A 27,256-nucleotide genomic window follows, 5' to 3' on the forward strand; every position below is an offset into this window, starting at 1 on the left:
ACAATTCTTACAGACTATCTTGTCCTTCTGGCTCCTTGAGGACTTCTTCAAAAACACAATTGCACAGGCGTGTGTTGTATCTGTAGCAGTAATCCTATGTGGATTCCCTATCACTCAGAATTGAAGGATTTTTCAAGTTTTCTGTGAAAATGTTTTGTTTGATCTGCTCCTCTGCCTTACGTTTTCTCCAGCAGGACTTTGTACTGCTCATCCCCTTGGCCTCCCTCTACCTCTTGATCCAATTTTGTTATCAGCTCGTTCTCAAACTGCAAAGATAAGGGTGGAATTAAAAAACACACACCACTACTCATATCACAAATGTCATATTTAGCCAGGAGCAGCTTCAGTTGAAATTAAACAAAAAAAAACATCAAAGAGGTGAGCGTCTGGACCCTTTTTACCGTTTCAAAGGTGCGACTAGGACTGAAGTTGTGCTCGCACTGCATCATATCAAAAAAGATTGGGATGGTGGCTTTCCTCAGCTCCGGCTCAGGCACCAGAGTGACCTCCAGAATGGGCCCGACCATGGCGGGGATGAACTTCATTTTGTGTGGGCCTGAGGGACAACAAAACATTATCACACAGAAATATCAGAGTGTGATTTTAGAAGGCAATAAGCTGCACCTTCATTTCTCAACAAACAGAAGACAAATCTAATAATGCGGTCAACAAAACAACAACACACTGTGAAACTGGACAATAAAAAATATTGTCTTGTTATTCCTCTTGAATTACCGGCAGGCAGTAGATAAACAATTCTCAAAGTCTATGATAATAGCAGAATTATCAGACTGAGGAAATAACTCACCCAGATTGTACCACATATCCCTGATCTTAAATCCAATAGTCTTCCTCATGTCCCCGTATCTGTGGGAGTTTCAAATCAAACTGTTAAACTAACTTCTCTTCATTTAAGTAATCGTTTGATGAACTTGAAATGATCTCACTTGTTCAGAATCTTGTTTCGTTTCTCTTGAGAAAACGACTCCAGCTGCAGCGTCTTGTGGGTTTGAAACGCCACCGTCAAGTGAAAGTAGTTATTCCACAGCTGTGAAAGGAGACGTATTTTCAAATATTAATACCATAATTACCTTCTCATTTCTCCAGCTTTTTGATATTCTGCTTCACAAGAAAGAGGAAGAAAAGAGGGAAACCCACCTGAAGCTCAAAATGTGCCTGATCCAGGAAGTACATGTTGAGGACGTCAGAGTACTGGTTGATGGCCCTGAGGAAGACCTGCATCTGAACAAGGTTCATGATCATCCAGTCTGCAGGGAAGACGTTTCCCATGAGGTCCTTAAACATGATGAACGTCTCCATGAGGAAGTCCTGAGGGCAGCAGGAGAATCAAATGTTTACAGCGCATCATGAGTTAAGAGAAAACAATAACGAGTTTCAAATGATGTTAGAACCAAACTTAACTAATCCAGAGCAGTGGTTCATGCATCAACAGCACTTCTCGGCATGTCAGAGACATGTAAGGCCCTGACAGCTTAATGGAGACCCACTGACATCCTCATCATGTCAGTCTGATCCATTGCATGAATTGTCTACAATCAATATTCTCTTACGGAGCAGTAAGTGGCCAGGGTGCTTTAATGCCTGTTATTTATAGTATGTTCCAAGACAAGATGTAGCTAACGGGGGAGGAACCAGGACACTTACAATGATGTCCTGTCTGGTCTTGAAGGTGCTGATGTAGTGGGCGTAGTGCATGTCATCCATTTGCTTCAGGATAGCCGTCATGCAGGCGAGATAGTGGCCCTGCCGTGGAAAATTCCTCCGTTACATGATTTTACTGTCAAATGTTTGTCAGAAGTACTATATTCATTTCACAAGCTCCAGGCTGTGTTTGTGTCATTGTTGTGTTATTGTTATGGCAGCATATTCAGGTACTGTCAATGTCAGGGTTTTCCATAATGAAATCAATGCTGAGGAAGTACTATTCAAGGACACATTTCAGCTGGAGTGTCACAGAGTGTCTTACGATGAGCGGGGAGGATCTGTCCATGCTGATGACAGTACGATTAACCCTGCGAAGAAGCCGCTCCATTATCAGCTGGACATGCCCTCTGGTGGGACCCTGTGCAGACAGAACAGCCTCAGGTACAATTACAGACACAAACATGGAAAAACACACAAGCTACAAAGGGTCAGATTACCCCAATTATAAAAGAGGGGGAAAAAATGTACTCTCTCAGTCTTTTGGGAGATCAGTTTGAATTTATTCACACAGGTTTATAAAACTTGTCTCTGGGATTTCTCTCTTTTTTTCTTTTGTTCTGCTTGAAGTGTTGAAAGTAGAGCTGAAAATTTCAGCAGCAGCAGCAGAAAGGCTCCAGTTACATAATTCTCTTTATTACTCATCCTGTGTCCTCTATGACAACTTCTTCAGTAAAAGAAGGAGGGAAGGTTCAAAGAGAGGGGATGAGTGGTCAGTAAAAGTTTGATTCATATGACCTCGGTGACTGATTCGCTATTTTTTTTTTGATTAAGGAATTTTTCCTTTTCTTTGTCCTAAAAAGAACACAAATTAAAACCTTTTCATTTCAGTCTGCTGGTCAGACAAACAAGGAATTCAGAGTCGTCACCTCAGGCTTTAGAAAATTATGATGCAAACAGCTTTTATCTGATGTTTCAAAGAACAGAGAAACAAATAAAACCTGGGGCACTAGTGTCAGTGAAGTCTATAGATTATCCACAGTTTGAGGACATCTTTTATGGGAAAACATGTTGCTTCCATTTTTCAATGTTCACAAAAGCATCACAAATGAAATACCACACACCTCCACGTCGGTTGGTGGCAGAAATCGTGAACACAAATCTCTAAAAACCAAGGTAAATAAGACCCAGACTATCTGCGTGACCAGATGTTCCAACTCTATCCATTCATTTTATAACACGAGTGTGGGTCTGGGGCACAGTGGCAGCATGCTAAGCAGGGTGGCTCAGACAGCTCCTCTCTTCAGCTCTCCAGCTCCTCCAGGGGGACAACGAGATGCTAACAGGCCAGATGGGATATGTAATCCCTCCAGCGCGCTCAGGGTCCGCCCCAGGGCCTCCTTCCAGTTGGATATACCCAGAAAACCTCCAAAGAGAGGACCAAATCACCTTAACTGGCTCTCTTCAATGCAAAACAGCAGCGGCTTTACTCAGAGGTCTATGTGTCTGAGCTCTGAGATGCCTGAGCTCTTCACCCGTAACTCTGAGGATGAACTCAGCCGCACTGCAGATGAAACTCATTTCTGCTGCTTATATCCTCAGTCTTTGTCTGACTCGATGTTCTTTTCCATAATTCATTGGTCCCGACCCTTTGAACTCCCTAACTCTGTGTGTTTCAGGGTGATTCAGGTCTCTCACCACGTCTTTGCGGTCCAGGTTGTCCAACACGGTGCTGAGCAGCTGGGCGCAGGCTTCGTGGTCGGGTTTACTCGAGTGGTCGTCGAGCTGCCCACTCAGCTGGTCGGTAACAAGTGGCAGGAGCACGTCCCGGCAATCTGTGGCGGCAGAGCAGAGCAAAAGTGTACTCATTGGATCACACAGCACATTTCCTTTTCATGGAGCTGACCTGAGAAAACTCATATATTGGTGTAATACGAAGCAGAGCTTTTTTTTTCTCTTTCATCTTGTGTGAAAAGTCATTATGTGGTTTTTGAGCCTTGAGCACTCCTACCTGGCTGCCTGAAAAGGTCACTCTCCACCATTTTACACATGCAGCCCAGCTTCTGACGCACGAGCTGCGAGTCTGGAATGCTCTCAATGAACTTTGCTAAGAGGACGCTGAGAAGGAGAATGAAAGAGAGTGAAAAAGCCCCAAAGAGCGGCAGCGACAATATTAATGCTATTCACATTTCACATCTTTTAATTATTGTCACAGGGGGGTTAATGAGCAGGACACATGACAGGCTGATTTTACAGCTGCAAAGACGGAGAATACCACCCGTTTACACAGAAGTAAATATGATAATTTGTACTGAGACAGGCAATTATCTTTTCCTGCCGTAGAAACCCTCGGGAGAGTTACCTGAGCTCCACGGGATCAAACACAGTCTGGATGTCATTAATGATGCTGGGGAGGTATTTCAATATCGCTCCCTGAAAAAGCAAAGAATCAGGTCTCATCAGACTAAAGCATGGAGAGTTTTTTGTTCTCTCGTGAAACAAGCTTTTTATCAGAGCTTTTTCTCTCTCACCTAACTGAGACGAACCAACAGGGAATCTCTGTTTGTTTTTCTGTTAATTTGTTAAACTTTTCAATAGATTGTCCAGGACACTGTTATACATTTTCACAGCACGATTACTGCAGTGGCTTACCATGCAACGCTGAAACATGCTGGGACGGAAAACAAATTAACATTTTAATCAAGCCTGACTGTGTGCATTCTAGGTTCAAGCTAAGTAAAATACAAAACTTGTTTCATTTTGAATCACAAGACAGGTTTTCTAAGTTAACTAACACAAAATACAGAACCATGTGTCCTCAGCTTACCTTTATCTTCACCCCCTCATCCAGCGGTCTGTCCATTAGGGTGTTGAAAGACAGGAAAAGGGTGCGAATGGAGTTGAAGAAAGCATCGCCATCCTCGCTGTTTCCATAGAATCTGAGAGTGAGGGCCACACATGGCATCATAAGCATTCATCTTTAAAATATGAGAGTGAAAAGCATATTCTGGTGTGGCAGTGCCTCTTATACCTGAGATAGAGGACTCGAGACTGTACAATGAATCTAAACAGGTATTTGAGAGCTTTGAGTGCTGCGTAGAGCCTCTCAGTCAGGACAGGCTCCTCTGCATGGCCCACGTAGTAGTTGAGGACCCGCGTTAGCTTCCTGAGAAAGTGAATGAGTCAGACGTTCAAGGACTGATGGTAATTTGGGCGTGGGTGGAGTAGAAGAGCAAAAGAAGCTCTAAAAATAGAACGTGTGGAGGGGCGTGAGCAATCAAAGTAGGTAAACACAGAATGGAGACTCACATGTAAGCCAAAGTGGCACTGAAGTGCTTGTTGATGTAAGTTTCCAGGACCGGGTTGAAGTGCTGGAATTTGATGTCGCCAATGAGTGTGATTATAAAGACCTGGTGAAAGATATGGAGACAAAATTAAAACTTCTTCTCAAGTGGAAAGTGTATACGGAGTGCCTCTCAGGGATACCAAACTTTTTTAATTTCCACACTTTAAATTTATGATCCTTTTTCTGCTCCTGAAAATGAACCCTGTTATTGGAAGAACTCTGAACTTCATTATTTTTAGCAAATCAACTCATTAAATTTACAACTTGGAAATAATTCTCGGAGATAAAAATTTACCTTGACAAGAAAAGATTAGAAAGGATTTTCTTTTTAAGAAACATTCTCTGTTGTGTAACTGCACTTTACACTAAGCATCATACTGCTGCTGCTTCATTCATAGCTGGTATTTATAGGTGTCTTTAGCAACCACAGCCAAAGAGGTGTTTACGCCCCTCTCCTGTCAGGTGTTCAGGCTGTTGCTGGTTGTTCACACACAGAATGGAGTGAAAGGCTGAGTAATGAATGAGAGAAAAGAAAAGAGTGCCGGTGACAGACACTGTGCTGTGTCTCTCAGCACACCTTGCCAGTCAGAGTGGAAAGTAGGTGTTAATGTTGCACGTGTCTTTTAAAAAAGTTGCGTGAATTCTGGGAACTGCAACACAAAAGAGGCCATTGTAGCGGTGTGTGGGAGAGTTTTTCTTTTAAAGCCATAACACATGTACACACCACGAGTCCTCTGCACTTTATAATACAGTTCACAAAAAGCTGGAATAAAAAGGAAACTCAGAGTTACCAGTCCGTTTCTTTTTCCAAACCTCTTTTCTTTGACCTCAAAGAATTCAGAAAGAACAGTTTCTTCACTCCGTGGATGCGAGTGATGTTTTTAAAATCAGCTGTGTAACTATAACCTATGATACAAACGCAGGCCTAAAAAGGCTTGGTTCATTCCCCCTGTGTTGTGTTATGCAGCCATCGAAACTGTGAAATCCTGGTGATAAATAAGACATCAAAGTTTCCACAGGTTATGAGGCAGAGCAGCTCCTCAGGACGAGACAGTCTTCAGCTGCTGTGACACTCTGAAGACCTGACAACGCGTGAAAGGCTCCCTGTCTCTGAATGTAAACTTGATTCAGTTATTCTGGTTCTGAACGCCCTAGTTCAGCGAATTTACAAAGTGCAGTCCTCTCCTGATTTGTTGTATGTGTTATGTGTAATAAAAGCTCATAATGGGCTGTTCTATCTTCGTTTTGTTTTGTATCCTCTAAAATGGATGACATGCTAATCTTAACTGTCCAACTTAAAGCTCATCATCATTATTAACTGCAAACACACACACTTCACCACCAGATGAGTATTAATCTGAATTTGACTACGGCAGTGACAATGAGCCTGTTTTGTCTTTAAGCACCATTAATGTCATTTTAACAGCAGAAATCATACATCATCTCAGCAGTGGTTGGATTTTAGCTGAAATGATTTGTATCTTATCAAACTAAGGAGAAACAAACTATTTGAATCAACGATCGATTAATTGGACATTGAAATCAAGGACAAACTGTCAATAAAAGCTTCTTCACATGAGGTCAAGGGTTGGCATGCTAAGGATATCCCTCGGCTATAAACCTCCTCATCTCAAATTTATGTACATGAATCATGAGTTTGATGAAAGCAAAATAGTTTTTTAATCCAGTGAAGACGGATTTAACTCAACTTCTGTAATATTGATGATAGAAGTGTGTAGTTTTTAATATTTAGTGTTATGACAAGCTTAATCTTCTTGTTAAGAATGGTCCACAGTCTATTCCTAAAGCAGATAATAAAGGAAAAGAACACTAAGCTCCTTTTTTTATCACACAAGTTGGCTTTCTTGACTTTGGAGTTGTGACCCCGCAGGGTTCGCCTGCAATTTCTAGAAATTGACCACATTTTAGTCCCTACTCAAAATCCATCTTTTCTGATCCGTTTTTAACTTTTGATGTTCAAACCTTAGTTTTGTAGTGGTTTATCTTCAATTTGTCTTTTTACACATGTTTTTATGACCTGTAAAGTGTATGAGAATTTTGAAAAGTACTGTATGAATTAAATGCATAATTATTATAGCATTGGCAATAAAAAAAAGTTTAAACTTAGTAATAGAAACACTACATGTAATGTGAATCAGCTGTGTGCTATGTTTTCATACCTCGTCACAAAAATTAAAATCAACTCATGTGCAAATCTTTGTTCCGTTATAACACAAGTGAGGTACATATTTTAGTCAAAGCACCAAACACAGCCTGAGGGAGTGAGCATTCCCCACAGTCCACAGACGCCACACATAACACCTACGTGTAAGCATTTCAAAAACAACAACAACAGCGTTTGCTCCAGAAGCACATATTTGAGCAAAGCCAGATTTAGCATTTTCATGTGCATGAAGTCCAAGTACCCACCAGACTCTGAACAGCTGCAGCGAGGTGTGCAAGCTCAGCTGTCCCATCAAAGATGGTGAGTTAAGAGAGACTGTAATTATGAATAACGGATATGACAACCTCTTGAAGTGAAGCACCTTTGTGTAGTTTTACCGGTGAAGCAGCCTGTGTAGTAATGCTGCAGGTGCCCAGATTTATTCAGGTACTTAACCCTATTTTTACAAGAGGGAACTTTTTGATTTATCTAATCAATTGTTGATTCAATATTAATTCTTAGCATTGTAAATATAAGCTCGCCTGGCTGTACATATCCTTGCTCTGGACGTGCCATTCTACCACAACAATACACATAAATCAGTATCTGCAGCACAGCACGACACACTTAGTAGATTTAAAACCCATCATTTTTGAAGATGTGTATGTGTGTGTTTTGAGGTTTGAGCCAAATAAAAAAGTTGGGAACCTCTGATTCAAATAATTTTAGCTTTTATCATCCCCAGTCAGACAACTCTAAGTCATTTAGCTCAGTTAGGAACCAACCAAAAAGCCTTAAAGGACCCTGGAGCTACTAACCAAGGCGTTAAACACCAAAGTATCATAGGTGTCCTTCTCTGAGGTCTCCATCATGATGTTGAACAGGGCGTCGAGAGTGTCCTGGAGAAACTGTGCATAAACAGAGACATATCATAAAGATGCCATTAACAATGAAACTTAGATGTAAAGCATCATAAACTATATGACAAGCCTCGGATGACATGAAACACATATGAAAGCTCACTTTAACAATTTCCCCTCCCTCCACCTCCATCAGCCTCTGCAGGTTCTGGTCCAGAGCTTCAGGGTTTGACCTCCAGTTCAGCAGGCCAAGTAAGTCCACTAAAAAAACACATTTACACATAAAGATACATCCAGCAGGAATTATGCCTCCTCCAGCCCAGCATCAGGTGATTTGATTGTGTTAAAGCTTAAAATTTCACTGCAAACCTAATCACATCTACATCAATCAACATCAACACATCAGCAAAATATTAGCACAACAGATTGGCACTACTGAAGATTTTAAGGAAATCTTGGGGGAGGAAATGATGGTGGCACAGCACCTCAATCATTTGAGGCTTTTCCTCTGAGATGGCTTTAGACAGGTTTTCTTTGAATAATCACAGAGGAAGGGATTTGGAAAATAGAAACATGGCCCCACGGTACCGTTCTGGGTAAGTTTAGTGGAGCAGGTGAGCGTGGCGATCTGGAAGCTATCTTTCGTCACAGGAATCACTCCTGAATGGTGAAACTGCTTCCCCGTTTGCTTTTCCTTTTCGTCGACTTCAGCCCAGGTTGCTGGCAAGGTGAGATAAACCTTTGCATCCTCTGCCTTTTTCACGTCAACCTAAGGCATTCAAAAATCAGGGAATGCATCATGAAGCATATTGATCGGCAGAGATCTAATTTCATATCTATTGATTGAGGTGAGATTCATGAATAATCCATCTACCCACAGTCGGCTATTGAAGACACCTGCTTTGGTGCTATTAGATAAAGACAATCTCCTGCTTATTTCACAGACAAGTGTTCTAAAATTGAATTACACACAGAATACGAATACAAAGCCACAACCTGCTACAGCACCTTATAGACAATCAGTTCATGTTTGCCGTCTTTCAGTGTGGTCCGGTCTGCTCTCATGAGACGGACGAAGGCCATGCCGAAGGGCTTCTCTGATTTGTCCCGAGCTGAAGGGTACAAAGGAGTGTAAGCTGCATTTAACACGGTGGCAGGATTACGTGCCAGTGTTTGTCATACAAATAAGGCACAGTCACTCACAGTCCTGGGATGATCTGTGTCGAAACATCACCCTCAGGTGACAGCGGCAAACATCTTCAATGGGAATAGTCACCTTGAGGGAAGGAGAGAAAGTGGGGGGAATTAAGCAGACTGTGAATTTAAGATAACACCCACCATAGAAGGTGTGCTATCTGCTGGGAAATTTGTATGAACAGAAGGTGTGTAGAAGATTACTCCATTGTCTTGAGCTTAAGTAAATCCCTTTGAAACACTAATTAAAGAACATGGGACACATCTCATTTGAAGCACATGTATCTGGTTGTACAAGCTTACCTTGACTGTTTCATTCCAACACGGCTGCTTCACCTGGTAGTAGATGACAGACTTGTACTCTGTGATTCCATCGTACCCGGCACCAGGAAATATAGCTTTCTACAGAAACAGAGGAGGAAGACATGATGGCAACAATATATCATTGCTCGTTCATGTGTCTGCAGTTATCTCTGATGGAAAAGTGCCAAACATCCCAAAGAAGCACGTTTATGCTCCCACTTTCCTTCCACAGCAGAGTTAAATCCTCTATGTGTGGCACACAAAGAAGATCTCATACATGTTTTTGACAGTGTTTCATCCTTAACGTCAGATTTGTAATGCATGCTTTTCCCAGATTTCTAACTGTTTATCTCCTTCAAAACTACACCCCCTGATTTGCAGGTATCACAGTTATTTTCCTTTACTTCAGACACTGAGGTACCCACAGCGAGGTTAAACAGATATTTAATATTCAAACTGCATTTGAAAAGCTCATCTCTCTTTGTTCCTTTGGAATATGAACTTCAAAGATAGCCCTTACCAATCTCTTCAAATGCCAGTGAAGATTTAATCCTTGGAGCTCAGGTTGACCCCATTACTACAAAGCTTGACAGTTTGGGGAAAGTTGATTATGTTTGTTTGTTAAAGATAGTTGGAAATACTGGAAGTAAACTTTCTCCCTGCAGTCGTTTGAGGCTGTGCTAGATATGTTAAAAAACCAACATTTACTATTCACTAAGATATAATGAGTTTATTGTAGGGATGGGAAAACCTGTTCCTGTGTAGAATTGATGAGAAATGGTTCAATCCATCGACATCATTAGCCTTTATGCTAAACGATTCCCTCATCGATTCTTTACATTACGCTGGAGTTGCCAGGTTTTACGTTGACTACGCCCCAGCTATCTTGTTTCTCCAGAAAACTCTGATTCAGGATTTTCTGCAGTTTTACTGAAGAAGTGAACACACAAAGAAATGTACAATACTTGCTCACACAAGATTCCGATTGAATACATTCAACATGTTGTTCATCCCTTTATGTACAAAAAACGACACAGAAAAATAGCATTAGCTTGATAATAACGTATATAGGAAATTGCATGAATATGCTAGCCATTAGAATACATCGGTAAAACTCTGGTTTAACAACAGAACTTCAACTTTTATCAAATCTTATTTAATCTTTGTAAACAATACTAAGAACTCTAAATGTCAAAGTACTAACAGGCAAGATTGAAGAAAAGGTACGTGCAGGCTCATGGCGGACTTTAGTACTACTACCACAAGGTCAGTGTGCTATAACCACTTTGAGACACTAGATTGCCTACTTCAGTCAATAACATAACAAAACAGTACATCAATGTCACATAACGTACAATTTTTCCTTAATTTTACTTATTTACTTCATAATTATCCAGATCCAGGGACCAATGTCATATTTATTTACTTATAAACTCAATGAAATTTTGTTGACACAGTAAACCTGTAAAGCTACTTCTTGTACAGAGAAAATTCACAGGAGGAATTGATAAGGGAATCGATAAAGAATCAGATCTATAAGCAGAATCAATAAGGGCATTGGCATCAAAATAATTTTATACCCATTCTTAGTTGAGAGCAGGGGTAAGCAACCTTTTCCATGACTAAAGCAACTTAAAAATACACTCACGCCCAAAGTGCCAATACTTGCTTCTTTTATAAAGTCATCGACAGACGATAGGAAAGTCTCCTTTAATGGTTTTTCCATGCTTAGCAATGAGAAACGGTTTCCTGATTTTTAACAAAACAGAAAGTTTGGAATGTGTTGCCATGTTTCACATGCTTTGCTAACTCTGTTTTCCTGTTTGGTCTCATAAAAGATGCTGTGTACTTCATGTCCTAACATACCACACTTCGACAGCAAAGGGTGCATATTGCTCGATCTCTGGCAATAAATCCGTACTCTCTTGTCCAACTATGCTGGTAAAAATGACTGGAACTTGGTTTGTTTGCCTTGATAACACCACTAAATCTTATTCTATTTTATTTAATCTTTGTTTAACCAGATAAAAAATGGATGCAATTGGAAGCTAGCAAACTGACCTCCAGAGAGATTTGCGGTGATGCACTTGCAGGATGCATTCGCAAATCTGTAACGTCATGATTTAAATTTATAAGATAATGTTGTTCGTTTAATTTTTAGGTAAGATCATTTATTGTTTGCTCAATTTCTTGTTATGTGGTAACCAGAATACAACACAATAGTTTTATTATTTATCTATCTTATTAATTCATTTATTTTGTCCTCTGCCTTATTGTAATTGTTTTCTGCATGCCAACATAAATAGCCTCCCGTGCCAGCTTTGGCAACCGTGTCCTAGGTTGCCTACCCCTAGTTAAGAGCATGTTAGGTGTGTATTGTGCAGTAGCTCCACTACAGTGTGCAAGTAAGGCCTGAAGGAGTTCAGTTGCTTTGCAGGTATGCTGCTGTGAACCAGAGAGCAGGACAAAAGGATAATGATTGGGGGAGATGAAACACACTAATCAAAAGTCATTGCCAGGGGAACATTACTGTGTATCCGAAATGTTCTGCCACTTATCTGACAGCTACTGAGATATCTTATTTAAAATATCAAAGAAAAACTAAAGAGATGTTAGAGGATCACTGAGGTAATGAGGGTTTAAACTGTGGGGACCGTAAATGCCTGCATGAAATTTCAAAATGCCAAAGTGGTGGACAGACCACCCAGCTGAAAAGTTAAATATTAACAACAGAATACAAATTAATTATAAGACAATGTACAAAGTTATTCATAGAAGCTTAATTATGAAAAATTAACACCACTGTTTGAGTCAAAAGTCTTTTTCACCTCCATTGGATTGCCTTCATCATCATGCACACTCAGGATAACCTCGACATTCTTTGGGGTCTTCTTTTTACCGCGGTCAAACTCTCCCTGCAGCAAGGTTACGTAAATATCGTTCCTGATGTTTCCTGGAGAAAGAACAACAGAGGATCAGGTGGATGTGCCAAGAATTTATGCACCCTCCTCACGGCTTTGTAAGCAATTAAAATGAACATGACCACGGCATATGTAGAGCAAAGCCCCAGCAACAAAGACTTCAATCCACCTGGGAGGATGATTTCTGGGAAGCCCATTTTTCTGACGATAGCTGTGCTGCGGTCCACAAAGTGGGGGTAGTCCTTCCTCACCTGGGCCAGGTCCCCCGGGAGGAGCTTCAGGGTCACAAACAGCCCTGCCAGAGAACATGTAAAGAAATTCAATGAGGCAGACACCAAAAGCACACAATTGGAAGACCCCTCACACTTCATTTATTCCCCTCAACAGAAAAGGTTCAATTTAGAGCGACCCTGGGAAATCACAGGGGAACAGAGTGTCTGTGCGCACTTCATTTTTACCCTGGCCTTTGTGATTGACCTCCCGCGTGGCAATCACTTTGTTGAAGACGGCGGTGAGCGGCTCATTCTCTCCTATGACTCTAGAAGGGATGAGCGGAGACATGATGAGCTGCCTCTGACGGATGTAGGTTTCCATAGCTATCCTGGGAGAGAAGCATCAGAGTGAGTCTAAGAAAAATCAGCTGCCAGCATCTCTGACAGGTGACAAACAAATGGACAGAGAGGCTGCAGAGGCAGAGTGAGGTGTTCTGGATCTCTTGACAAGATGCACCATTATCCCTCCAAACACCCCACTTACCTCGAGTGGCTTCTACAGAGTCAGGTAGCAAAGAGTGCTCGAAAATATACAGGGATACTTTTCTCAAACACTGCAAGCCTCAAATCCACATTCATGTTCTCGTCAGAGAACAAAAATCTTTGTTGCTTTCATTCTGAATTTAAGGCACTGCACGAAAACTGGCATCTCAAATTGATCCAGTCTGCAGGCATGCGAACTTAACAATGAGGGTGTATTTTTGAGCTAAATACTAATGTCAGCATGCCAACATACTGTTGCTACAAAAGGATTTAACAATTGTCTAAATTTAGCAGGTTTGCATGCTAAAATTTCTCTGTGTGCACTTAAAATCATTAGTGCTGAGGCTGACAGGAAAAGCATTATGAAGTGATGCCTCAAATAAATATTTGTTATTAGGGATCATTCTTTATATTCAAATTTAACAACCAAGCATTTTTAAGCCAGCGGTCTTATATGAATGCATGTCCTGATTTATTCTAATGCTTCATGCAGCTTTTTGCTCGTCCACTCTCTGTGTGTTGGAGGAAAAAAGGTTGATACAGAAGGGAGAAATGTGGATGAAAGTTTCACTATGATGAAAGAGTTTTTTTTAACAGGGACTGAGTGCATCACATCACCCTCAACAAACCACACCCACCCGAGGGGAAAAGAACTGGTGCCACAAAAAGGAGCCAAGTGCAGAAATGCAACCTAAATGCCTTTAACTATTCATAAACACAAGATTTCAGCATTTCAAAAGATTATTTCAGCACCCTTACCTTACCGGCGAGAGAAAAAAAAAAAACAATGAAAAACTCAATATTGTCAGTTCTAGTCTCCTTTGTCCTTTACTGGGTTTGATAATGTAGAAGTTTTCCCAGTCAGTGGGATAACTTCTTTTCTTAAAGTTAAATATTTTGATTCAACTATTTGATAGAGCTACAAGATAAGATCTTCATTTAACCTAATAAGATTAAAAGCCGACTTGCGTAGCTATGATACATTATTGACACGTTATTTAAGGACTGTCAGGGAGTCAAAGATTTCTCACTCTTCTTTTTCATCCCACACAGACTTAGTTTTTCTGTTCAGATGCTTGAATCTTGTTCTGGGAAGGAAAAAGAGATCCTTCCATCAATGGAAAGGCCATGAATTGTTCTGTCCCTATAATGAGAAATACTTAATGGCACCCGCCTCAAGAGTCCACAAGCAAATACATGGCCAGGCCATTTCTGTAATAGTTCTTGATTTGTGCCAAATCGTTACATTACATACTGGTGCCATGTTGCATTAGTGCTTTTTTTGGTATTTGACTCAACTGTTCCTGTAAGGAGGCTTCTGTGAGATTTAATTTTGATGACTAATGTCCAGTTAACTCCAGTCCACAAAGGAAAAACAACAAAGCTGACTTTAGTTTTTCTTTATCTTTGCTATTTGTCAGCCTTTGTTAATATGTATTAGGTCTGACTTGTTTTTAGGTTTTGACAGCTTTCTGAAGAGAAATGTATGCCCAGTGCTCAGAGTTATGCACTGATTACACTTGATGCATTGCAGTATGATGATTAAAAGAGTGAGCTTTACATAACTTGGGTCAGATACAAGTCCTCTAATGTTATTTCACCTCAGATATGAAGCATACACTTTTTTTATTGTTCATTAATAAACCAATCTAGTCTGACCTTTTTGTGATTAATTTGTAATTGTCCAGTTCGTTATTACCAGAGGCAACTTAATCCCTGAGCATTAATGAAATATAAATGCATTTTCAAGACTTGAAGGCTTAACAACTTCCCCGGTGCAGTTTTTCTCTTCTCTCACACACACTTGGGTTAGTGGAAATTTTCTAGGAAGCAGGAAATCACATGTCCTGGAAACTTTTCTTCACTTTTAATGAGGAGACATCAGTTTTGTGGAGACATAAACTATTCCTAAATCTGGATTAGCATACAGCCCTCGAGAAAAGCAATGCAAAAGACTGTTGTGTCAACATTTATTATTTTAGAATTCCTCCAATTATTTGATGTTAACTATGCAATCTGACAGAAAATGTGTCAGTATCTCCTCAAGACAGTGAACTGTGACACTGTAAGAAGAGACAAATAGAGGTTAAACCTCAGAAAATTTGGTTTAGATGTCACAAATCAGTCAAGATATTTTTGGTGCACCTCCATCTAGGATGTCTGTGAACGCGTCATTGCCTCATCCGCCCATCTCGCAGGTGCTGTGAAAACGTGGCCTTGAAGCGTGCCTTTGAAAAGAGCTAACACTTCGAATTCAGAAAAGATTTGGGGTTTTTTTGTCCTTGAAATGCAACAAAGCAAAAATTGGGCTACACAGTTAAATAAGATTTGCTGTAACACAGTAAGCAAATAAAAACTCCAGTCCTATTCAGTCTATTTCCATTACTTGGACTGAACTGTGTGATGCTACAAAACAAGGTTGAGCCTGTTAGCAATGTGGAAGTGTGAAAAAACAATTTACTTACTGCTGAAAAGGGATGAAATGTTGTTTGTCTTCGTCATCGGTCTTGCCATGAGCGATATCTGTAACGTCCATCACTGCAGGGACAAAGGAAATATCACTGAAGGGCAACAGCCTGTCTCCAAGGGAACACTGATTTCCCTGACGAAATGTTTTCCGCTGTTTTGATTGTTCATATAGTTCATTTACTCACTAACTGCACAAACTGCAGTTTCTGCTTCAAAAACAGAAGCTGAGCGGAAACTCAGATCTTGCTCACCTGTTGCCCGGCACTGCAGACAGCCAGCCAACTAAAACAGATTGAGGGTTCTTGATCTACAGCTCGCAAATGCCTCTGAAATGTTCATTCCACCCGGCCCTTTCTCTAAAGTGTTTTTCTTTCTCCTGGCTAAGAATAATGTTATTTCTTTCTGTCTCTGGTTTCAGTCCATTTGCTGGAACCGCAGAGGAAGGCATTTCTCATCAAATCCACTAATCATCTGGCCAAAAACAAAAAGAAGAGTGCTAAACCTATTTCCACTGGCTCCTTTGCCAAGCAGGGATGAAGGCATTTTCTAGGTCAGGAAGCAGGTGTTCCCATTTCATTCGGCACATGGATCCTTCATTCTTACACCTCCATGGAACTATTTTGTGCCACCACAGAGGAGCGGCATTTTTCTTGATGGATTCAAAACAAATATTACAAATACCAGGAAAGTTTTCAAGCAGCCTACCAGCAACACCAAATGGTCTTCTCAGTCCTCCTGTGTGTTTTTTGCCTTCTTTGAGCTCCATGCTGCCCACTCTGATGATCTGACACACAAGGAACAGCCGCTGCCTCATCAGGTCACTGCTGCTCAGGTCCTGGTCAACACAAACACAGTCTATGATGATATACTGACAGGTAAAGTGCTTTACATACGATAGATATCAGGTAGTTCAAATCACTGGCAAGTAATAGAGGGTAAGCAAGGGTCATCACAGTAAGCAGGAGCCCCTGCGATTATGCCCACTGGGTGGCAGCATTTGCTTATATGCAGTCTAAACTTGAAAACAAAATCAAAAAATGGGGAACAGTCGTTACGCGGTTGATCGAGCGAACATGTCTGAAAAGCAGTTGGAGCCATCTTTTGAAAGGCCACTGAAAGACAACAAAAAGACAAATTGATGGATCGCTGCAATTTACAGGAACAATCCAGGCAGCAATAGCAGGTTTTGAGGCTCCCATTATGTGTCAGTTAATATTTATTAATACTATATTTTACGGTTGAATCATTCCCTTAATTGCGAAAGCTCTAAATTTGACCATTTTTCATTCAGCTTTATTTCCCATAACTGAGACAATCTTGTCTTCTTTTGTGTGATTATGAATATTGTGCTTGATGTTCGACCATGGTTTATAAACTAACTCAAACTGAGGCTAACCCAGTTTTCCAAATGCTCCAGCACAAAATTGTTGTAGCTATATTGAAGCTAAGTATTTATTAGTAACTATACTTGAATACCAGAAATATAAATAGAAAATACATATATACACTTGGGTCAATACACTGTATAATGTATATTAAATCATATAAAGCAATTGAAATCAGGTCCATGTAAGTGTCAGGAAACCATTTCTGGGCACATGTGGATGTCTGTGGACCCCTTGTTCTTTGGTGGGTTTTACAGATCAATGTTGTGTCCAACTATCCTTATTTCAAATCATATTCCACATTTTTCCCAGTCTTGATGTGCTTACTGCTGAGGTTTGTTTTGCCACTCATACCAATGGAAAGGGGGTGCGTCCTGAAGGGGAAGTGAGGTATACGCATACCCTCCATCATGTGCGTTCAAGTGGCTCGGGGTGCAAACCTGATTCTGAATATGTCAGGATAAAAGCCATGCAGAAAACCCTTCAGTGTGAAGGGTGAACATAAAGACGCTGTGAACATCTGAGCTGCTTTAAATGTTTACTTTTCTGCATGTTCTGGAAACCAGACTGTTTTGTGCTTTGCAAAAAAAAAAAAACTTAAAAAAACCCCAGACTCTTTGTTTCAATGAATAAAAACTCTGGGTAACAAACATTTAATGGAAAACACAAAGGTCACATGCAGGTGAATAAACTGATTTGTCTTTGGGGAAATGCTGTCTGTGTTATTAGCATAAACAGCAGGAAATTAATGGAGGCAAATGTATTCAAATTTACAAAGATATGCCGTGAATGCGAGCCATTCAGTGAAACTGGCAGCAAATTAGGAGCGATCCAGGACCAAATTGTCTCTTTTGTCACAGATCTCAGGCAGCGTTTGGATTGTTCAAATCCGAAGCACTGGGAATGCAGCTGGAGGGCTGGGATTCACCTACCGTGAATAGTGCTGGCAAGTTGTTGAGTTTTTCAATTTCTTTAGGCATCCCCATACTGTCCCAGCGCACCAGGAAGTTTTCGCTGCAAGAATTTGAATAAAAATCACAGTGAGATGTTGAACTGTCTGAGCAGCTTTAGAAAAACATTTACCAGTAGCTAATTGAAACTGTTTAAACTCAATGCCCTTTGGGAGAAATAAAGAGTCTGAATCCAAAACTCTGCACCATAAAAACCTTTAGATATGGCTGGTTAAAGTTGTTAACATCACACATTTGAATGACACACAGTAACAGTGACAGTAACAAAAGCACGGCTGCACGTGTGTTTGCCTACATGTCTGAGTGTATGAATGTTGAGCTGTGTGTTTTCCTATTGTTTCCCTGTAATACAATGTGACCTAATGACACACGTATGATCAGTCTGAGAGTTTAAAGGTGTGACGACGGCAGAGCTGCGACAGATTTACTCTGGGCAAACCCAATCTGGTTTCAGGAATGCTTTCAACTTTGTTTTCAAGTTTATCACAGCGGTACCAAAGAGTCCTCTGAGACCTTTCTCATTGCAAACATTCTGACTTTCCAAACACACACTCTCTCCACTCTCTGGGTTCAAAAGCTTAATTCTGTACCTTTAACTCTTCAAAGTGTTTGAAAATGAAATACAAGCAGCAAAAGCAATGACCTTCACAAATAATCTTGACATGATTTATTAAACTAAACTGAAAAATAACCCCAGTTTGGTGCTTCATGTTTGAAATAAAAGAGATGTGAGGAGTGTACCTAATGAACTCAGACTGGTCAGGGTCATACAGAGACATGAGGAGCTCCGCGTCTTCTCCGATGTTGCACACAAAGTTCTTCAGGTTCATGAGCAGACTGTAGGTGTGAACAGTGCTGAATAGAGTCTGACGTCTCATATCCAGGTTCTGTAACCTCGTCTGATGGAAAGCAAGACCCCCAGACAAAGCATATAGTTGTAATGAGGTTTCAAATCACAAGTCACATCATAATATGCGATTAATAGCAGAACATTAAAATGAAACTTGTTCTGATTGAATCGCTCTCCTGAGATTCTTTTTAATAATAAGAACAAATCTCTGGACAACAATTCAATAAGTGATGGTATTGCTTATTTGACAAGATGATGTATCCAATGGGGAAACGATCAATATCAGATGATATCACAGGACAGTTTATTACTATCATTAACAAGCATTATGACTTTACGAATGTCAGAGTATAATTTGGCACTTTTACACTGATGTCTTGCTGTATTTTAATGAAACTTGGATATTTGATTTTTGATCACTTAATTATGATCACACTCCAACACAACAGGGCCAGAAATATGTGATGCAAGGATGAAAACATGTGATTGATACCTTCTCCTCCTGTATCCGGTCATCAACGCTGCGTGAAGCAGTCTCATGTGCCCTGAACAGACTGACCGTACTGGTGTGGTCCGGATCCAGTGTGTTTCCTGCTTCATCTCGCACCACCAGGTCGAGCCCCAGAATCCTATGCGGCACAGAGCAGTATCACTTGAGTTTACAGAGACAATCCTTCAGCCATGACTCAAGCTTATAAAACTTTACAACAGCTTTGATGTCACAAGAGGACTTATTGCACAATAAGGCAGCGGCACTCGTACCGGTTTCCATAATCAATCTTTGCCGTGACTTTCTTTTTGAGCTCCACAAGGTCATCCTTCGGCAGTGTTCCTGACACTATCTGAGATCGATACTCGATGAGACTGTAGGCCATCTGCTGAACACTCCTGAACTGGGATGTCTTGTTCGCCTGTCAGATAAACATTCCTTACAACAAATCTTTTGGAGTAGAAAAGCGCTCGTCAAAGTGTTGTGAGTCAGAGAGGACAGTGGTGTATGTATGTCCTGACGGACAAGCTGATAAGAAAGACAAAATCCAAACATACCACGTAGAGCTTGTGCCATATCTGTGCCCATTCCCTCAGCGTGGCCCCGAGCTCCTGCACCAAGGGTAAATCTGCTGGAATAATTATTTCCTGCTGGCTACCAGCCACAAGAAGACAACGATAAGATATTGGAAAAGTGGCTCATCGCTCACTGGTCATGTCACATCATTTAAAGAAGACTCCAGAGCATTTATGTACATGATGAAAACTTGGACGGTTTCCCTGAACAGCCAAGCACTAGTGGATCTTCACTCATGCAAATTATAAGTGTACAGGCAAGCTACTAGAAAACGTTATTGGAACACGAAAAGCAAAATGGGCAATCATCACAAAGTTATGTTTACTGATATGTGCTCTCACCCTATTCCCTCAACTGTAGCCTCCTTTAAGTGGATGTAGGATGCTGGAAAAATGCCCTGAGGAGGCAAAGGGGTCTCATTAGCATATATACATCACGGCTTTAGTTCTAGGAAAAATAAAGTGCTGATGACGCCCTTACCTTGTGTGATTTCTTGCGAAGTGTGTAGCCTCTGTACCAGCCTGAGGAAACAGAAATGAAGAAGGAAACATTATAGAGAGAAGGAGAGGCAGTGGACAAGACTGGAGTGGTGAGAGTCCAGCCTGTCAGGAGGACAATGTGGTAGACTCATTTACATGATTATGCATAGCTTATTGAGTGCAGCTTAGTTCAGAGTTTCATTTAAGTGCCTGTGCCAGCTTGCTTTGAAGATGTTAGCCAGAGAGACGTGTCGGGGCCTGCTGTGTGTTCAGACTCACCTTCTAATTTCTCAAGTATGTGCACCGTGTCCCCCACCTGTAGACACAGCTCCTGCTCTCCGCTCGGATCATAATTGTAGATTGCTGAAAGATAAAGCAGGGGATGTTTCGTTAGGAGAGGCACACACACACACACACACAAGGTTCATCCAAAGATGTAAACAAAGAGAAGATTTCTGATAGTTTGACGGCAAGTTTTCTCCCTCCACTAGGTCCAGTGGATTAAGAGAAACCCCAAATCCCTTTTCAAATCACTCGCTGTAACCTGGAGCAGGCCTGTTTCTAGTAAAGCTCTGGATCAGAGACTCTCACTTTCTCCCACAAAAAGGAAACCAAGCCACCCCCCATGTCTTAAACCCGGACTCGCAAGCATTTAAGAGCTTGATCTTTGATTTATTCCTCATCCTTCCAACACCAGGCTGTGTGTTTGTGCAGCAGAACAGTGTGACTAAAACCTTTAGAGCATTTTGACGATTCTTAATTGAAACAAATGCCCCGCGGTCGTGTTTAACGCTGCAGTAAATGGGACTGTGCTGCAGCAGGTAGCTCCAGTGTCATAAGTCACAAGCAGAGCTAAGAAGGAGATGGCATCACACCCAGTATTTTCTGATATTATCTCCCCACTGTGGTCTTTGGTCAGTGGTTACACTCTGCAGGGTTTCTTTCCTTCCAGCTGGCTCACCTGCAAGGCCTGGCCCTACCTTCACTCAGTTTATTAACCTAACAGCTTTCCTGGAGGAGACTCCTGTCTCTCCTTTGTGACTCTCTAACCAGGACACGTATGGGAGGAATCACAGCGGAGCACGTCACACACAGACTCATGCGCGTGCACACACACACACTCACCAGGCAGTCATTACAAAAGAAAACCTTGGCAAACAATACTGTAACAGAGGTCTTTGTCATGACTTGAGGGAGCTGCAATAGCGCGCAGCCACTCATTCTCTTAGGGAAATAGAGGAACTATGAGCAGAGCTCTGCCCTGACTTGCATGGTGATAATGCTTGTTGCTGGAGGCTAGATTTCACAGCACGCTTCAACTGGCTCAGCTTATCACACCTCAGTCTGAATACCAAAACTTGACTTGACTGAATGTGACTACTCTTCTCTCTCCATGACTTCCTCCCAGCTGATAGATTCTTCCAGCTTCCCATAAGAAAACATTTGCCCAGACAAAACATCACCGCAGGGAATCTGTTTTTATTCTTGGACTGTTTGTGTAACCACCCCTCGGGCTCCCACAATATTAAGTTGGACCCATGCTGATTAATGCTGCTGAAATCACCTGTACAGGTTCATGTAAAAAACGCCTGACTCATCTGGGCATGAAAAGACAAAAACAAACAAATATAGGTTTAAAGCTTCTGCAGCAGTAAACTTTATCAGCCTTTATTGATAATTAACAAACAGCCCCTCCAGGAATTTCCAGACGCTCTCTGTGATTGTTGTGGCTCAAAATGTCTGATTTTTGCAGCAGTTTTAGGTTGCAATGCATGTTACAGTCTTTGATGAGCAAACACTTAACATCCACAGTGCAGGGCTTGAATCTTAAAAAGCCATCACCAGGCTAAGTGAGCGTATTGTCTTCTGACACTACTTAGGGTCAATTTGTGTCCCAAGGCAACAAATAAAGGACATAAAAACTGAATACATTAAGTAAACCAAATGCAAATTTTGCACTGTGTGCCACTTATGACAATTCCATCCATAAAGGCCATGAAAGATTCTCACTTATTTATTACTCTGAGGCTTTTGGTCTTTCATGTCTGCTGCTGAGCTAATATGATACTTAATAACTTATAATAAGAAAATAAGGAATTGATAAAAGATTTCAACACCAACAAACAAAAACACAGTTTAGACAATCTCCAGATAGGGATGGGTACCTTTCACGTTCGAAACGATACGGTACCACTTTTTGGTTCTTTTGTTTGTTTATGTGCTAATAAATATTCATTTGTTTGATAATAAAATCTCAAAGTTTTTCAATTTAACACATTTATTCCTCAGTAATGATATAAACTCGCAACGCTGTGTTTATGTCCAGCATAGAGAATCACCTACTCTTCCATTCTCTCACAGTCAGAAGGATGCGTATAGGTACTTAAAAATGGTACCATTTGATTTTGCATGAGCTGGTACTCGAGACTACAGGCAGAGCCTGGTGGGTACTAGGGCTGCACGATTATCGCAATCGCAATCACAATCGCAATGTCAGCACACACAATTACGTAATCGCAAAAGAGGTTATCGCAATGTCAGCACATGCAATTCCGATTTTTCTCCATGATAACCAAGCAAGTCTGTAGACTCATCATGACACAACTTTTTTTATTAAATCGCAAGCACAATCGCAATATTGTCCACCTAATCGCAAATTGCACCTTTTCCCCAAATCGTGCAGCACTAGTGGGTACCTATAAAAGTACCTAATTGGGTACCCATCCCTATCTCCAGACATTAAGTATAGGATATGAAGCCTCTGAAAAACATACTGAAGTGCACAGCTCCTGGAAGAAATATTACTGCGCAGGCCGTCAGCAGCATAAGAAAAAGTACAAGGGTGCCGTGAAGTATTCAAAGATTATAATACTAATAATAATAATACAAAAAATCTTCAGATGCTTACAAATGTTTCTACTACTTTTCATTCAAAAGTATCAAAGTGCGCCAAGGCTGACAATAACAAAGATCTTTACTCATTAGTTCAACCACAAGCCGCCCTAAGCTAAGAAAGAGTGTGTGAATGTAGATAGTACGTAAATATAGAGATGGGCTGAAGATGCAGCATTAACAAAAATACAGAGCCCCTAAAGAGACATAAGCAGAAAAAATAAACAACCAGTTCTCATGAGTAAGTTTCTCATGAGCACAAGAAACATATTTTTATTTATTTCTGTCAATGTCCCTCTAGGGGCTCTGTAAAAAAAAAAGTAGCAAAACTGAAAAAGGAGAGTTTTTCTGTTGATTGTTTGACAGTGGTTATACTCTAAAAACTCAAAAACAACTCCACAGCTCCTCACAAACATGTGGGAAAACAACAGCTTGGGTTTTGTTTCAGCTAAATTTGCGCTTTTTCCTGCCTGCCATGTGTCTCTCTGCTCCGGCCTCTGTCACAGCTGCTACACCACCCACTGTTCTCATTCACCGGTCTGAAAGTACTGACATTTGGTGAGCTCCTGTAAGCATCTCATGATTACACATACCTTGTTCAGATGGGTGTTTCACACAGAGAGCAGAGAAATGAGACAGTGATCACCTGGTTACAATGTTTTTTGGTATTTCAGACCCGCAGATTGTTGACTGATGGCTGTAAAATCACCTGACAAGCAGGAATATTAAAAAACACAAACAGCACACTTTGTCTCAGCAGATACTAACATTATCACACACTTCTACTGGATAAGGAATGATAACTCAGGGGAAATGATTATAGATTATAGACTTAATTCTGAAAAATAATGTTCTCTATTTGGTCTTTCAGAAGTCAAATGTTGGTGTGAGTTCAGTGACCAGCACTGTGTGCAGGCTGAAAACTCAAACGAACAAAAACAGACCTTCTGGGTGACAAAAAGTTCATTTTCTGCTAATTTAAAAATTAGAAACATTGGTGTTATGACACCTCCATTAAGGATTCGTCCATCTACATGTTTATGTGCAAGTGAAATTTTAAGAAAGACCAACAGGGACTACTTTTATTAACTAATGATGTGAGTAAATGAAAGCTTGTTGATTTAAAAGGAGCTATGAAAAGCCACACACAACAATGTTTCCACATGAGCTCTGAAATATTCAGACTTATTTATCACACTGAGGCTTTCAGATTGTCATTTCTGCTGCTGAAGTCATGAAAAAACATCTGAGCTGGAACAAGCTGTCAGCTGAATTGCTATATTTAACATCTGTATTGGAGTCAGTCCTGATTTTTATAATAGGTGCATCAGAATATCTGACATACTGCAAGATTTCTTTCAAAGGGTGTTCATTTTCACCTAAATGTTGTTTGTGCAGCCAAAAAAATATCCAATAAAACATGCATCGAAGAAATGACATCTGCCTCTGGTCACGCCGTGAGTGACAATGGTCCATTCACCAACTTGACACACTGTGCAGGCCTGGCAACAGCATGGCAATTTGCCAAAGGCAGAGATCCAGTTGAGCGTATTGTGATGCCACACTGTCCAAACTAAAAGCAACAGTGTGGGCCTTGGCAACACGGCTCATCTCCACAACTCTGAGACACGAAATCTCTTCTGCCCTTAAACCTCCAGCCTGGAGCTGCTTCTGTAAAATCCAAGAAAGCCTGCGTCTAAAAGTTCATGTTAACGTGCAGACTAATTCCAAATCAAAGTCAGCCTCATTCCCTTTGAATGATTTATCATAGGAGTGGATTAGCCAACAATTAAAGAACACCACGGCTGAACAGTTCAAGCAGCCACTGGCAGCTCGTCAAACTTAACACCATTAAATGTGGATCTATTGTTCTCATCAGCAGCACGCTGCGGGAGCAAAGCATAAACAACTGTTACAAGTCACAGCCGTTGTCTCACTCAGGAATGGATACAAGAGAGGAAAAACACTCACATGCAAAATGTTGCAGATTCAAGAGTCTAGCCACCAACCCTTGATTGTAAAAACGTTACAAAAGGATCGGCCACTGAATTCATTTTCACTCTCAGCGGGGATAACTTTCAATCTAATGCATAAAAGAATTGAAGTGATAAAGCAGAAATGTGTCAGGCATAAATCAAGCTCCACAGATGTGACTGAACATCAAATAGAAACTTTTACAGCTGAGCTGAAACTAAAAAGAAGTCTCACATTGAGATGACGTTATATATGTGCAAAGGTCTTCAGTTAGATCTAATTCAATGATGTATAATAAAACATCTCTTATAAAACTTGAATTCAAGCATATTTATGCTAAAAGCCTCCAATGCAGGGAAAGCTACAGTGTCTCCAAAAAGTCATTAGGTAAAAGCACGCCTATTAATGTCTTCAGCCAACTCTCCTCAGGCAGGACGTTTCAGAAGTAGAGAAGTCCTTTGCCTCCCGTCTTCTGTCTAGACAGCCAGAAACGATCTGTAGCTCTTAAACGGTGCTCAAGCAAAGAAGTCCTTATAGGTTACCCATAAATCAAAAACTTAATTCTCAAGTTTAGAGCTAATAGTACAAAAAGGGATGGAATTAGGTCCAGTGAGGGTTCATCTTTTAAGTGTGGTTAAAGACCCTGCTGCAACATTTAACAGCCAGAAAATTACTACTGCCTTATCAGAGGGAGAAAAAGCACAGATGTCTTTCTTCAGGTTCGTCGAAAAAAACCTCTGAAATTATGTCTGATTCTGGTCAGTTCTTAACAAATTAGAACAAGGTCAACATGTCTATCGCTGCAGGCAATCACGTTTGACTTTGCAAAAACAGACACGCAAGGTTGAGGAGGTGATAATCCAAGGAGGCTGCAAATTACAACAACTCTGTATTTATTTAAGACGCCCAGGCTGCACACAACACCTGCGCAGCAAACGACTTTGGCTCCTCACCTTTTCGTGGGAAACTTATCCGTCATTTATTGCACAATATTAAAAAGAGGAAGTAGTGGCAGAATAGTGAAACACTTTTCTGATGACCACGGTGAGAGAAAGCGTTGTTCTTTCTTTATTACTACAGCTCCCTGAAGAAAAGTCAAGTTATTACAGGAGGCAGCAGAACTGCTCATGTGCATCCATGAGAGAGTCCAATGACTGTGATCATAATATTATAACTTACAGAGAGTTACAACATGTAAACTCCAGGAGTTCGCTGCCACGGTTTAAACATAGTAATTACAGTGATTATATTTAAGTCACCGTGTAAAACTGTGCGGGGGTAGGAAAGAAAAGGTCACTTGCACATTCATCTGATGGTGGAGGGAAGTGTGACTATGATTCGTGAGTTGTTAGAAAGCAAGTCATGGCCCAGTAGGCTGCTTACACAACAGTTATGTGAACACCTGATGCCTCCAGTGCACACACAGTTAAATGTGTGTGTGTTTTTATAGTCATGTAGAGACTGTTGTGCTTCCTGTTGTTTAACTTTAAAAAGGTTTGCTTATCTCAAATTCATTTATTTTTAAAATGAGAGAAAACGTGAACTTTTGACGAGTTAAATGAACTTCCTGTGGAAAACCGTGCTCATAGTGTCACTATTTCTAAAATCACAGTAGCTGCATCCTAATTCTTCCACTTAACCCGACCACCTGGGCCTGCCCTTCTGTTTTAAGTGCTCCCACAGAGGATAGTGTGTCGTGTTTTCTTTTGGGAGCCTAACCCTCCAAATGGCCCTCCCGATAGAGTGTTTAGATTCAGACTACAGATGGAGCAGCGGAGGATAATCTTTTAACTTGTGCACGCTGAGGCTGAGTATCATGCAACACAACTGCAGGCACTTATCTCTGCATGTAACCACTCAGAAGTTTAAAGAGGTTATGGTATATATGAGTTTTTGTGTTGATATGAATAGGTACTGAATGGTTATATCATGTGTTGAACAAAAAAAGCTCTTCACAGAGTGAAC

General features: G+C 40.8%; 1 protein-coding gene across 3 annotated transcripts in view; it reads right to left on the minus strand.

Annotated features, from left to right (window-relative positions):
- dock5 (dedicator of cytokinesis 5) overlaps positions 1-27,256 on the minus strand; it is a 44,205-nt gene that overhangs the window by 11,305 nt on the left and 5,644 nt on the right. For 2 of the 3 annotated variants that reach the window (XM_074669925.1, XM_074669924.1), the window contains exons 2-33: positions 20,705-20,788; positions 20,427-20,467; positions 20,288-20,343; positions 19,928-20,024; positions 19,643-19,791; positions 19,374-19,509; positions 18,772-18,929; positions 17,992-18,073; positions 16,380-16,509; positions 15,671-15,743; positions 12,909-13,051; positions 12,620-12,745; positions 12,358-12,482; positions 9,530-9,628; positions 9,236-9,308; positions 9,041-9,144; positions 8,621-8,801; positions 8,196-8,293; positions 7,991-8,080; positions 4,972-5,072; positions 4,694-4,828; positions 4,490-4,601; positions 4,025-4,095; positions 3,674-3,780; positions 3,361-3,497; positions 1,988-2,083; positions 1,666-1,764; positions 1,159-1,329; positions 948-1,048; positions 809-867; positions 402-556; positions 181-266 (exon numbers count right to left, since the gene is read on the minus strand). In XM_074669925.1, the coding sequence (XP_074526026.1) occupies positions 181-266; positions 402-556; positions 809-867; positions 948-1,048; positions 1,159-1,329; positions 1,666-1,764; positions 1,988-2,083; positions 3,361-3,497; positions 3,674-3,780; positions 4,025-4,095; positions 4,490-4,601; positions 4,694-4,828; positions 4,972-5,072; positions 7,991-8,080; positions 8,196-8,293; positions 8,621-8,801; positions 9,041-9,144; positions 9,236-9,308; positions 9,530-9,628; positions 12,358-12,482; positions 12,620-12,745; positions 12,909-13,051; positions 15,671-15,743; positions 16,380-16,509; positions 17,992-18,073; positions 18,772-18,929; positions 19,374-19,509; positions 19,643-19,791; positions 19,928-20,024; positions 20,288-20,343; positions 20,427-20,467; positions 20,705-20,788 (3,475 nt within the window). The remainder of the gene's footprint in view (positions 1-180; positions 267-401; positions 557-808; positions 868-947; positions 1,049-1,158; positions 1,330-1,665; positions 1,765-1,987; positions 2,084-3,360; positions 3,498-3,673; positions 3,781-4,024; positions 4,096-4,489; positions 4,602-4,693; positions 4,829-4,971; positions 5,073-7,990; positions 8,081-8,195; positions 8,294-8,620; positions 8,802-9,040; positions 9,145-9,235; positions 9,309-9,529; positions 9,629-12,357; positions 12,483-12,619; positions 12,746-12,908; positions 13,052-15,670; positions 15,744-16,379; positions 16,510-17,991; positions 18,074-18,771; positions 18,930-19,373; positions 19,510-19,642; positions 19,792-19,927; positions 20,025-20,287; positions 20,344-20,426; positions 20,468-20,704; positions 20,789-27,256) is intronic. The other variant, XM_074669926.1, reaches the window with a different exon arrangement.

The sequence above is a fragment of the Halichoeres trimaculatus genome, unplaced genomic scaffold, assembly GCF_033239565.1.
Source record: "Halichoeres trimaculatus isolate MK-OKI-2021-1 unplaced genomic scaffold, fHalTri1.1 fHalTri1_scaffold_5, whole genome shotgun sequence".
NCBI classification, from domain to species: Eukaryota; Metazoa; Chordata; class Actinopteri; order Labriformes; family Labridae; genus Halichoeres; species Halichoeres trimaculatus.